Source organism: Aspergillus fijiensis (genome assembly GCF_003184825.1).
Source record: "Aspergillus fijiensis CBS 313.89 unplaced genomic scaffold BO72scaffold_49, whole genome shotgun sequence".
Classification (NCBI taxonomy): Eukaryota; Fungi; Ascomycota; class Eurotiomycetes; order Eurotiales; family Aspergillaceae; genus Aspergillus; species Aspergillus fijiensis.
Window position 1 is genome coordinate 137,215 of NW_024469025.1, and position 12,386 is coordinate 149,600.

General features: G+C 48.2%; 6 protein-coding genes across 6 annotated transcripts; 3 read left to right on the top strand and 3 right to left on the bottom strand.

Annotated features, from left to right (window-relative positions):
- The first annotated feature begins 16 nt into the window (after positions 1-16).
- Positions 17-2,273, top strand: BO72DRAFT_450745 (putative dihydrolipoamide succinyltransferase). The gene is made up of 11 exons (XM_040945326.1): positions 17-283; positions 341-396; positions 450-521; positions 574-629; positions 703-1,050; positions 1,120-1,512; positions 1,567-1,626; positions 1,686-1,740; positions 1,796-1,863; positions 1,920-1,991; positions 2,050-2,273. Exons 1-11 carry the CDS (start codon positions 123-125, stop codon positions 2,092-2,094), a joined length of 1,386 nt encoding a protein of 461 aa, XP_040798376.1. The 5' UTR covers positions 17-122; the 3' UTR covers positions 2,095-2,273.
- On the bottom strand, positions 2,204-3,437 carry BO72DRAFT_488247 (uncharacterized protein). The gene is made up of 2 exons (XM_040948034.1): positions 2,977-3,437; positions 2,204-2,912 (listed from the first exon to the last, which is right to left on the bottom strand). The coding sequence occupies exons 1-2, from the start codon at positions 3,140-3,142 to the stop codon at positions 2,335-2,337; spliced, it is 744 nt and encodes a 247-aa protein (XP_040798377.1). The 5' UTR covers positions 3,143-3,437; the 3' UTR covers positions 2,204-2,334.
- A 2,231-nt stretch (positions 3,438-5,668) lies between these two features.
- BO72DRAFT_384914 (protein-L-isoaspartate O-methyltransferase) lies at positions 5,669-6,561 on the top strand (the record flags this gene model as incomplete). Its single annotated transcript, XM_040941570.1, has 2 exons — positions 5,669-5,770; positions 5,935-6,561. 2 exons carry the CDS (start codon positions 5,669-5,671, stop codon positions 6,559-6,561), a joined length of 729 nt encoding a protein of 242 aa, XP_040798378.1.
- A 66-nt stretch (positions 6,562-6,627) lies between these two features.
- On the bottom strand, positions 6,628-8,577 carry BO72DRAFT_203996 (DnaJ and TPR domain protein). The gene is made up of 2 exons (XM_040939613.1): positions 7,479-8,577; positions 6,628-7,420 (listed from the first exon to the last, which is right to left on the bottom strand). The coding sequence occupies exons 1-2, from the start codon at positions 8,454-8,456 to the stop codon at positions 6,833-6,835; spliced, it is 1,566 nt and encodes a 521-aa protein (XP_040798379.1). The 5' UTR covers positions 8,457-8,577; the 3' UTR covers positions 6,628-6,832.
- A 338-nt stretch (positions 8,578-8,915) lies between these two features.
- BO72DRAFT_530212 (putative mitochondrial translation release factor (RF-1)) lies at positions 8,916-10,520 on the top strand. The gene is made up of 3 exons (XM_040950287.1): positions 8,916-9,083; positions 9,146-9,312; positions 9,366-10,520. Exons 1-3 carry the CDS (start codon positions 8,984-8,986, stop codon positions 10,374-10,376), a joined length of 1,278 nt encoding a protein of 425 aa, XP_040798380.1. The 5' UTR covers positions 8,916-8,983; the 3' UTR covers positions 10,377-10,520.
- On the bottom strand, positions 10,383-12,033 carry BO72DRAFT_450751 (putative mitochondrial tricarboxylate transporter (Ctp)). The gene is made up of 9 exons (XM_040945327.1): positions 11,919-12,033; positions 11,805-11,859; positions 11,728-11,748; positions 11,540-11,671; positions 11,320-11,467; positions 10,970-11,227; positions 10,855-10,890; positions 10,652-10,801; positions 10,383-10,586 (listed from the first exon to the last, which is right to left on the bottom strand). Exons 1-9 carry the CDS (start codon positions 11,949-11,951, stop codon positions 10,529-10,531), a joined length of 891 nt encoding a protein of 296 aa, XP_040798381.1. The 5' UTR covers positions 11,952-12,033; the 3' UTR covers positions 10,383-10,528.
- Positions 12,034-12,386: the final 353 nt, after the last annotated feature.

Sequence of the window (12,386 nt, forward strand, 5' to 3'; positions counted from 1 at the left end):
ACTGTCTTCGCTTCGCCTACTTCCCAGAGATTATACAGCGGCTTAGGATTGTATCTTGTCTTTCTCGGACGTTGCTGTTGATAATCATCATTGTTCTTTTTTGTTTCTTTACCTAGGTCATCATGGCTTCTCGACTCCCCTTTCACCGTCTGGCCCGGAGCACCCAGGCTTTCCGCACTGTTTCTTTCGGTCGCCCCAGAAACTTCGCCTCGAATGCGCTTCAAAGAAATGCTAAAGTGGCCTGTCGGCTGAACCCGGCTCTGCAACGGTTTACGGGTTTGGGGTAAGTCCTTCGCGATTAAACGGCTTGGGTAGCAACAGACGGCTTAGAAAGGCTCAGAAGCTTCACCAACCCTACTGCTACTCCCTTCGGAGCCCACCAAGTTAGAACCTATGGTACATCAAGCACCCCATATATTTGCCGGCTGCACTAACTTGACGACCCATAGCGGACACTGTTGTCAAGGTCCCACAGATGGCCGAGTCTATCACCGAAGGCACCCTGAAGCAGTTTTCGAAACGTGAGGCTCTATAGGCGTCCACATTGCTAAAATTCACTGACGGTATCATCAGAGGTCGGAGATTACGTTGAACGAGATGAGGAGATTGCGACAATTGAAACTGACAAGGTACGAACGCTTAATGACCATGAAACGTGGACTTTGAGATACTCCACGCCCAGCAGCCACTTACCCGTTCTAGATTGACGTCTCCGTCAATGCCCCAGAGTCTGGCACGATCAAGGAGTTCCTGGTGAGCGAGGAGGACACCGTTACGGTTGGTCAGGACCTTGTTAGACTGGAGCTCGGAGGTGCCCCGGAAGCGAAGAAAGAAGAGGAGGCATCTCAACAGTCTGCAGAACCAGCTAGTCCCAAGCAACCCACGGCTTCGGAGCCAGAGCAAGCAAAGACGTCTGAGGCACCAAAAGCGCCCACTCCCGAGAAGCCCGCCGCCAAGGCAAATGAACCCGAGAAATCGCAGCCCGCGGCACCTAAGTCGCAGGCCCCCGAGGACAGCAAACCCAGCATTGGGGGCCGTGAAGAGCGGAGGGTTCGTTGCTATCATAATCTTTGTCTCATGGCCTAGTTTGAATTCGCTAACACGACATGCCACGTTCAGGTGAAGATGAACAGAATGAGATTGAGAATCGCCGAGCGCTTGAAGCAGTCTCAGAACACGGCAGCCTCCCTCACCACTTTTAACGAGGTGGACATGTCGTCACTCATGGAGTTCAGGAAGCTCTACAAGGACGATGTGCTGAAGAAGACCGGTGTCAAGCTGGGATTCATGAGCGCTTTCTCTCGTGCATGCGTTCTAGCTATGAAAGATGTCCCTGCAGTCAATGCATCCATTGAAGGGCCGAATGGCGGTGACACCATTGTCTATCGAGACTATGTCGATATCAGTGTAGCCGTCGCCACTGAAAAGGGTCTTGTGACACCGGTGGTCCGTAACGCGGAGACCATGGACCTTGTCGGCATTGAGAAGTCCATTGCAGACCTCGGCAAGAAGGTCAGTCGCACAAGCTCATTGGAACTCGCAACTTAATCTAAGTTCTTATTCCAGGCCCGTGACAACAAGTTGACGATCGAGGACATGGCCGGAGGTTCTTTCACCATCAGCAATGTAAGTTGTGTTTTGCCCATACTTGACATCGAACTCCATTGACAATGCTAACTTCACAGGGCGGTGTTTTCGGCTCTCTCATGGGCACGCCGATCATTAATCTTCCACAGACGGGTAGGCCCCACGCCTTAGGCTAGTACATAGTAGACAACTGACTAACTTGGTCAAGCCGTTCTTGGACTTCATGCCATCAAGGACAAGCCTGTTGCCGTCAACGGTAAAGTCGAAATTCGCCCTGTAAGTCCTCCCTGCATCCTTACCGTCCTCTTAGCTTATGCTGAAGTTTGAACCAGATGATGTATCTTGCTCTGACTTACGATCACCGCCTTTTGGATGGCCGGGAGGCTGTCACTTTCCTTGTCAAGGTCAGGCACCGAACCTGAAGCATGCTAACACAGAAACTAACCTTATCACTTACTCCAGGTCAAGGAATACATTGAAGACCCCCGTCGCATGCTTCTGGGCTAAGCTGTTTGCCACGACTTGTTTACCGATCGGCAGCGGAGGCCCAGGGACCATTACCATCTCCGCGCGTTCCTGATATCCTGGCGTGTAGAATATTGTTTTGCATGGGTCCGTTTTAGAAATCATTTATCGACATTGGTTACTGTTCAATCCATGTAGAGAGGCCCACCATTGCAGCTAGTCTTGTGATTTGTCTCCCCGATGTCCGACTATAAACTGTACAGATGACCGAATTATGGGCTTTCATAGTCCTACTCTTTCTTTAAGCCGCCTGGTCTCTTCACGGGTGAGTCCACCGAGTTTCCCTCTCTCTAACTGCAGCAGTATGGGTGGATCTAGCGATTGCATTAAGTTGGTCAGGTAATCAACCACAGCACGTGCAAGCTGAGTTGCGGGTAGTTCGTTCGATATATCCCTTAGGTGAACCTCTAGCGACAAACCGCTAGGTGGCTGGAAGTATTTCAGATACCCTTGTCGTCCTTTCGCTGGCGATTGTTCTTCTATGGCCTCGTGCACGCGGTGAATACACTCGTCGTAGTCCGAGGTTGATTGAATGCCGGCCGCCGCGAGCTCCTCTTGTGCGGCCGCCATAATCAGGTGAGCTGAAATGGCATCCTTCAGCTCTGGCCAGCTCTCCCCTGGTCCTTCGCCTTCGCAGAGCGCGAGAAAGTTGGCCAGTAGGAACAAAGCAGTTACCACCGGAGCACTGTTCTGTAGTAAAGCATACCGGTGACAAAATATCACGGCAAAATTCAACAGTCGGTCTTTGGTACTTATGTCATCCGAAAGACTACTTGGGTCTAACAACACTGCTCTGGTTGCTAGTTTGGCAATTGGAAACAGTCAGTGCTTTGATGATGGAGACAATAGCTCAGCCATACATACTTTCAATTGTTCTCAGGTACCACTCGATATTATGGTCTTCTCGCTTCTGCCCTTCCGCCTTCGCTCTTCCGTGGCATAGGAGTTGGTCAATTGTTGTGCAGAGAAGATAATCGAACATGAGGATATCGACCTCTGCTTGAACGGTGGAGTCTGCTTCACTTTCCATGATTACATGTCAAGAGCAATTGACTAGTACGGTACGTGTCCGTTGGTCGCATGTCCACTATGGGGATTTTTGCCAGTCACATACATGACTATCATGACCAAATGTGTCAAGGCTAGCGATAAACCAGGGTACAGGTGAGCCCTTACTGACAGTCGTGAAGTGATTCAGAAAGCAGCTCAGCCAACCCTCGTTATTTCAGTGCTGTGGCACGAAAACCACTCACCGCCCATACACATCAGGTGACTTTTCACCTACTTTTTAAAGCCAAGTCACCTTTTCACTGTAAAGTATGGAGTACGGAGTACTCTTTCCCTTTCCCTTAGGCAATGGGGTTTTGTACAGTTGGGGTGCGGGAGTCTGTGCAAAGGGCGGCATAACAGCCAAATATGGCAGGCGGTAAGGCTGTAAACTGTACAAAACCTCATTGCCTACACTGGAAGGGACTAACTAATAACTTACCAACTACTCGTCGCTGCGGCGCTCCTTCACCTGCGGTGGAGGGTCGCCTTTACCTTACAAGTAATTCTACCTCAAAAATACCAAAAAAACATATACTAGTCCTACTTTTTGATTATATATAACTTTATTAACTTAAGAGATGTGGCATTTTCGTGCTTACCGAAGTTCTGCCGTGTGTTCGGTTGCCGCCCCCCACACCGCCTACGGCTATTCTTCGGTTCCACCGACTTCCGTACTTTCTACACAATCAATCATATCAATCTTCGTCTTATCCATGTTTATCGGAACTGCCATAAGAGATTAGATTTTAAGATTAAAATATTATATCTTTTATATCTAGAATTATATATCTATCTTTTTCATTTTTGAAAATATTGTATATTAAAGAAAGAGCTAAAAAGATACCTAAAATTTTAGATATTTTTAGTTTTCTCATTATTACAAAAGATATATTTAGAAAGCATCTGTTTTCTTAAAGATTAATTTCTTACATATTATTACTTCTATCTTTTTTTAAAATTAGTAAAGCCTAATCTTTTAAATTAATAAAGTTATATATAATTAAAAAAATAGGATTAGTATATATTTTTCGTTATTGTAGCGTATATCGGCTATCTCGATATTCTGCTGTTCGTTTAACACCGCCTTAGTCACCGGCCTCGCCGATTCTTCGGACTTTCTTCTCCTCTTCCTAAATCAATCAACTTATTCATGAAATTCGTCTATTCCATAACAGTTATTCTTAAGGTGGAATTATTAATGAGGTAGAGGCGACCAACCCCTGATAAGGGTGGGCTAACGATAGCAATGAGTACTTAAATTTACATTTAGCCTTGGCATTGAGGTTCATATAGTTGTTGATATCTATGTTGGGAGTCCTCAGGGTTACTTTACATTTAATATTATCCGTGGAATAGTATTACTATTCTTTGATGGTAGGGTTCTTTAATCGGGGTTCTAATGTATTCAAGAAGTTTTATTCTGCTACCTGGTCTAGTTAACTTAATAACTTAATGAGTTAGTTAACTAACTAGTTAGCAGTCCAGCTTAGGTCAGCAGATAGTCAATTCACAGCCCTCTATGGAGTATTTGGAGTCCTCGATGGCGTCGGTGCTTTATGGGACAGATATTAGTACTAAGTGGCCTGGCCAGTAAATATGTATGTATTCACTCTTGCCTGGCTGATGTTTTATTGTACGGCGCATCAATATCTAAGCTTAAAGGTTATCCCATTTTGGCAACATGCGGGGGAGATTATTGCTTGATTTATATATATCCACCTCCTCTGCTTGCCCCTCTGAACTCCCAGTATATATAGTACTGTACACCGTAATAACAAGGTCCCATAAGCACCACGCGCAATTGGGGATGAAGCGAGAATCCACACCATACTACCAAGACATCCAGCCTATCACAGAAGGTCCAAGCATATCAGAAGCTCGGCTACCCAAGTAAGTTACTACATGTGCTGCAGTTTCCCGCTCTAACGAGTCCCGCTATAGTGAAAATACTTTACTTAGTTTTTCTGCCCCTATACAAATTTCGTTACTTTCTGTCGGCGTTTCTGGGTAATCTGGCCACGTGATCCGAAGGCCTTTGCTGTACCTCTTGTTCACACGCGGAGAACCTAGCTGGTAACAACAACTAAGAACCATCAAGAATCATACGAAAATGTTCGGAATAGCCCCAACCCTGAGTTCTCAAATCGCTGACATTTATGTAATATGACGAAATTCGTTGTAGCGGGGAACTGCAGTAAGTAATGCATGTAAAGCGGTTGTTAAGTTAATTACTTGCGCAATCACGAGACCTAGTACGTTACGATAAATGACGTCACAGGCTGTCCGGATCACTCTGAAATCCCCTCCTCAAATGTCCTGTTGTTTTTGAATTAGTCTACCAACGAATGATATTTATACTGGTCTAATATACACCTATCGAGTATTACCGATCTACGTCTCTGGTAATCATTCTGCTGCTGCAGGGGTGCATACTCTGGAATATATGCTTGCTGGGACTTTCGCCACAACTACACCCTGCACGCAATCCGCCCGGACGCTATACTCAATGGCGTGGTACTGTTCTGGTTCAACCAACAGCGAACTGGTTGAGAACCTCTACAGGACCGGTCTTATAAAAAGTGAGAGGGTGAGAGATGCCATGAAAGGCGTGAGCAACCCCCTTCTTTCCCTTCTCACCCACCAACCAAGAAATCTCGTTTTCTTCTCCCTGGAGATCACTATCTCTGCGAGAATCAGCCACGAGATAAAAAACCAACGGTATCCGGATGAGGTGAATCTTATAGTTGGAAGTCTGACAGATAGGTATGCAAGGTTGACCGGGCCCACTATGCGCCGTCAAGGCCGTACTCAGATTCACCGCAGCCAATTGGACACGCCGCGACGATCTCTGCACCGCATATGCACGGCCATGCATGTGAATATCTTATCGACTTTCTCAAGCCCGGCTCGCATGTCTTGGACATCGGCTCCGGTTCAGGCTACTTGACCCATGTCCTTGCCAACCTTGTCACTGATCCATCGGCTGCAAATCAAGCAAACGGCCAAGTTATTGGTATCGACCACATACCAGAGCTTGTCAAATTGGCCTGCGAGAATATGAGCAAGTCAGAGCAGGGCCGTAAGTACCTCAAGTCCGAAAGAGTGAAGTTCATTGCTTCCGATGGGCGGCTGGGATGGTCCCAAGGGGCGCCGTATGACGCCATCCATGTCGGCGCGGCTGCTGAACGGCTACATCCTGTATTGATTGAGCAGCTTCGCACCCCCGGGCGGTTGTTCATCCCCGTGGACATGGGCAGTGACGATGGAGAAGCAGGAAGTCTTGGGCCAAGCGGCGGACAGTACATATGGGTTGTCGACAAGAAGGCAGACGGGTCCGTCAGCAAAGAGAAAATCTTCCAAGTCAGCTATGTTCCCCTGACAGACCGCCCGAAGAAATGATCATGATTAACCTGCCCATATCTCTTGCCATATTTGATTGGATGCACAAGTTCGCACGTCGGGACGAAATCTACTGGAAGTTCGCGACTGGGATGTATGAAAATTACCTTGAATGTATGCCTGGAATTTTCAAAGGAAAAACTATCTCCAGATCACAAGGTGCGAGATATATATGATACAAGGGAAAAACAGCTACGTAATTCCCCGAGAGACAGTGATGGAAGATAGCGAGACGAGTAGGTCCATCGACATCAAATACAACCTTCCGTTGTCAACGAAAAGGGAAGCCACCGCCGGGAAAATTGAAACCCTGCCCGGAGAATTTGAATTGGGGCCCCCCTTGTTGAAAAAAGAATTGTTGACCGCTACCAAACGGCCCGGACTGAAATGGATTACCCCTCTGGGACTCGGGATCATTGGGATCGTCGCCGTTGTCATAGCGTCCTCTTAGTTCAGGATCTGATAAGACTTCGTAGGCCTCATTGATGGCAGCCATCTTCTTCTCAGCCTCCTCCTTGGATACTCCACGAGATATGACCTTGTCGGGATGATGTTGTTTTGTTAGCTGCCGATATGCACGTTTGATGGTACGCTCATCAGCATCACGTGTGACACCCAGAACCTTATAGTAGTCCTTTTGTCTAGAGCGCTTTTGAAGAACGTGAGCTTTCTGTAACAGATCCTGGATTTTCTTAGAATTGGGATGATGCTCCTTGGCGTCATTCAGCACGCTTATTGCATCTTCAAAGCGATCCTCATCGATGGCCACTTGGCCTTTATACAGAAGACCTGCCAAGGACGATGGGTTCAGATCTAGCGCCTGAGAACAATAGGAGGCCGCTAGTTTACGGATCTGTATCTGGGTCAAAAGTGTTAGTGATAAGCCAGACAATTACGGAAAACAGACATTGACGAACCTCCTGGTAGGCCTCGCAGGTTTTCTCAACCAGCGAGGCATAGAGCCGATTGGGAGCGGCTGGGTGGATATATCCAGCTTCCCTTGCCTGCCTTACATCGTTCTGTACATCGACTATTAAACCACTATCGTCACCGACTCCCACCAGCAGATTGACAACATTGTTGAATTTTCTAGAAGTTGCAGCGCTTTCCATCGTCTGAATTCTTTTAAGAAGCTTCTTTTCTCTGCGGTAGAGACGATTGCAGATTTTCGAGTCGGGGTCTGAATGCAGGCATTTGCGAATCTGAAAAATGCCGCGATCAAAGTCACCAAGGGAGTAGAATAGCATCGATGAAATCTGCAAATGGGGTTCTAAGGAGCCGGGAGATATTTGGGAGACATGTGCGAGGTCGCTAAGACCCTCCTCTATCTCCCCCCGCTCAAACCGACAATGAGCTCGGGTTTGTCGAAGGCTCAGAGACATGCTTGCTTTGCTGAGGGCTACGTTCGCGTGGCTAACGCAGGCATCCCAGGAACCAAGCTTTTCTGCCTCTTGTGCAAGCAGCGCAGAGTCGTGCGCTTCCTGAAGCTCGTTGAATTCTGGAGACGAACCCTTACCAGCCTCGCCGAGATCCTCAAAAGCTCCTGCCCAATCGGCAGACTTAGCCCTGAGACGAGATCGCTGCAGAAGGGCGCTCTCAAAACCTGGCTTCAATTGCAGAACGCGATCGAAGTCGGCTAAAGCCTGAGAGTTCTTGCCTAATGAAAGGTAAGCAGCCCCTCTCTGGAAGAGAACCAGGTAGTTCGCAGGGTCTCTTGAGATGGCCGCATCGAAGTACTGCAGAGCGTCCCTGGGCGAGCCACCGGCAAGATGCGTTTTTGCAGATGCGATCAAAGATGAAAGTGGAGTGTCGTGAGATATTGGAGAGGGTTGCCAGCCTTTTACAACCGATAGGAAGGCCAGAAAGACCGCAAGGAGTCCCGGAGAGACAAACATCTTGTAAAAGGAGAGACGCCAATCGATGAGTATAGGACGGTGGAAATGTAGGATGTTATGGAAGTGGTTTCATATTAGTATGCAATATAAGATGTCGTAGACAAGAAGCGGCCAGTGATAGGGAGCAACGCGGGTAAGAATGACCTTTTTGATGGTCGGAGAGCAGGTTACATATTTTCAAGATTGTTGATAACAGCCAGCGCTGACCGTGGTGATTTATTATTGGAGATGTTTGTTGCGGGATGCAGCAAGTCGCAATCTTCCAGTCTGGCCTTTACAACACTGTACTGTACGTACATACAGTAATTTGCGCTTTGTCTTGCCCCGAAGCAACGGCTGGTTACCGTCCGGTTATTGTTTCATGCCGTACAGTATGGTTACAGTCCCTGATTGTGCATATCACGTGACAGCATTACACGTGGAAAATTGGCCGCTGTTCAAGTTTCGAGAGCAACAGACTCTACAATCGCATGTACATGGCACTAGATGTTGTCACCAGTATCGTCTGTTAACTCGGGAAATAGACAATGCTCGGAGTGCCCTGGGTCTGCTCTCGGTGTTTGGTTCGGCCAGCCAGAGCCTCTCTATATCGACGGTCGCTGCTACAACGTCGGACGTACAAAACAGGTCAGTTTGTTCCACGCTTGTGTGGTACTTTCGACGGCCATGGCTCATGCGCAAACGAACAGGATCGGATCTCTCTCCAGCACTCCTCACACACGCACGCACTCTGGCTGTCGAGCATGCTACTCTAAGTACTCAACTAGCTGATTCCTTCGACGCCAAGATCGCAAAAAGGATTGGAGAGCTAGCACAGGTTGCATACACTCTAAAGGAGTGGGATAATGCAAACGAAGCATGTGTTTCTTAGTACCTCACGTCAATCTGCTGGCGCTGACCAATGCACAGTCCATATCCGAGTTACAGTCCTTACTAGATGATCCAAGAACGGAAGCCGAATTGAAGTCTTTGGCTATTGAAGACCTAGAAAGTAGCAAGCTTACATTGCCCAGCATATCAGAGAGTCTTAAAAAAGCGCTCATTCCTCGCCATCCTTTTGCAGAGCTCTCATGCCTGCTCGAGATCCGACCTGGCGCAGGTGGGGATGAAGCGGGCCTGTTTGCTTTCGAGTTGATGAAGATGTATATCGCCTTCTGCTCTCGCCGAGGTTTTCGTTGTACCATCATCAAGAAAGAAGGCGGAGAAGGGTCGGCCGAGGACCGCCTTAGCGAAGCAGTTCTGGAGATAGAAACGGATGGTGCGTACGATACCATGAGAACAGAGTCAGGCGTGCACAGGGTTCAGAGAGTCCCGGCTACGGAAGCCAAGGGCCGTACTCACACTAGTGCTGTGAGTGTAATGGTCCTCCCTAGCTTCCCTGAAACAGGAAGTGGCACCGATGGAGCGCATGGTTTCGATGATCCCAACAGCGACTATTACATTGACCCACAGGAAGTTCGCACGGAGAAGATGCGAGCTAGTGGTGCTGGCGGACAGCATGTGAACAAGACTGAATCTGCGATTCGCTTGACGCATGTACCGACTGGTATCGTAGTCTCGATGCAAGATTCACGGTCCCAGCATTCTAATCGAAAGAAGGCATGGCAAGTTTTGCGTGCGAAATTGGCCGAACAGAGGCGAGAGGCGAGAGAACAGGAACTTGTTGAGCTCAGGAGAGGAGCTATGGGTGGCATTGCCCGAATGGGCCGAGGCGATAAAATCCGCACGTACAATTATGGGCAAAGTCGCTGCACAGACCACCGTAGCGGGCTCACTGTGCACAATCTAGACGACGTCCTAGCTGGTGGGCAGGGGTTAGAGTCCGTAATGGATAGTGTACGGACATGGTTTGGTGATCGCGAAATCGCAGTCATGGCGGCAGAAGCATCGATCAAGCACGAGGTACAGCGACGTGCTTAGCAGGCATGGGTGTATAGATGATGGTGCCAAATATTGCCATAATAATTACGCTGTTAAGCAGGTTTTTACCAAGCCCATTCGACTACAATTCGATCTCAATCGCGCACACACAGCCCGTAATGTTTCTATACACCAACCAGCTTCATAACGACTTAGATATAACGCCTCTCTGGATCAAATGTGTCCAATGCCTCCATCGTCTTCTCGTACCTGTTTTATCATTAGCCGGCTACGCAATTGGATCATATCATGCACGAATCGATAAGAGCACATACATGGTGAATACTATGCCGCCACTCATGATGAGCCTCGCTAGGCGTGGAACGGCTCCCGACCAGAAGGTCAGAATGCCCTCGTCCTTGAAGATGCGTGCTGCGCAGACGAAACTATTCCTATAAGTCTTACTGGCTTCTAGGGATTGCATCCTAACACCGTGTCAGTACGCGTCTCTGAGGAGATGTTTGACTTGAACACAAACCTGGTCTTCACAGTATCAAGGGGTTGCGTAACGTAACTAGATAGGGACGGATTAGCAACTCTTCTGGACAGAGATATCGGCCACATTGACGAGAGTAGGGCCACAGCAGGCTTACACCGTGATAAGGCCGGCTATTCCACCGATGGCAAAAGTGCTCACAGTCCCCAACTTCTCTCCAGGAGCGACCTGGCCTTGGGCCATCTGTTTCAGCATTGTATAACTCGAGAATCGTGTCGCCGAGTTGGCAGCCTGGCGTGCGGTTGTAGGAACGAATCCTTGGAAAAAACCTCGAAGGCCCCTTTCTTGGTAAATGATCTTGCTCCCATGCAGGAACCCACGCATCCGGGGCTTCTGCGACTTTCGATCATCAATTCTAACAGTGCCACAGGGTGTCAGTTCTGTCCGCCTGAACGAGGAGTAGTGACCTAAGCTCATAAAGTAGCTGGCGACCAGGGTCTAACGAACAGTTGTGTTTTAATACTCTCAAATGGTGTCACTGCCAACAATGACTCAGTGAAGCCTGCACCGAAGCCCGCGACAACTGTTCGGGACCCCGAGATCTTGCCGTTCTCGTCTTGCAGGAGTGACTTCAACCAGTCGAAGGCGACGAACCCTACCCACGAAACCAACGCATCAGTCTCAGAATATGCGTCAAAGACTCAGCACCACAAACAGAACCACTCACGGATTCCTGCCTTAAGCGAATTTCCAATGATCAGGGTTGTGCACCCAGCATACCATTGTGAGCCAAATGGTGGCCATGGAAGTTTCTTTGCATCGGGGAGTCTGCGGTTGAGTTGGGTACGGGTCTTTGCAACTGGAGGATTAATTAGCCATTGAGAATAGACCAACCAGGATCTGTCTGTTCCGTACATTCGGCTGGATAAGTGATTGCTAATACTGTTTAGCTTTTTGTAAACGGAGGCCAAGTGAGCATAGCGAGGTATTACCGATCTCGACGGCACCGGCGGTTGAGCCCGCGATAATCGATCGCAAACTACTGGGCTGCGTCCACAGTTTAGAAGTAACATTCTCATGAGCATTCCTCTTCAGACTAAACAGACCTTCGGCCGGTGATCTTTTTCGACGGTGGCCATTGGCGAATGTGTTTCACCAGGTGCAATCCTAAAGATCTATCGTGTCAAGGTGTATTTGTCGGGACTTGAGTCAGAACTCAACTATGGCGGACTATAGTTAAGGTCTAACTCACTAGTTCCCCGGTAACCTTATTAGTACGGGATTCCGCAAGGGCAGAACGCGCAGGACTCTTGCGTCTGCCGAAATGCCGAATTTCGCTCTACAATATTACTCATTTAGATGACGTCCACCTAGGGAATTGAATTGACATTTGACTAGATACTGCACATCTCTTGACAGTCAGTAGCATCTAGTATACCCCAGGCTACTTTTTTTCCGTCCTTTTCTCTTTTCTCGCTTTTTTTTGCTCTCTTTTCCTTTTTGGTATCTTCCTCGTCTTTCGATTGTTCTTGCCTTTCAATTTCCACAAGACACTCGTTCCACCTTCTCTGCCT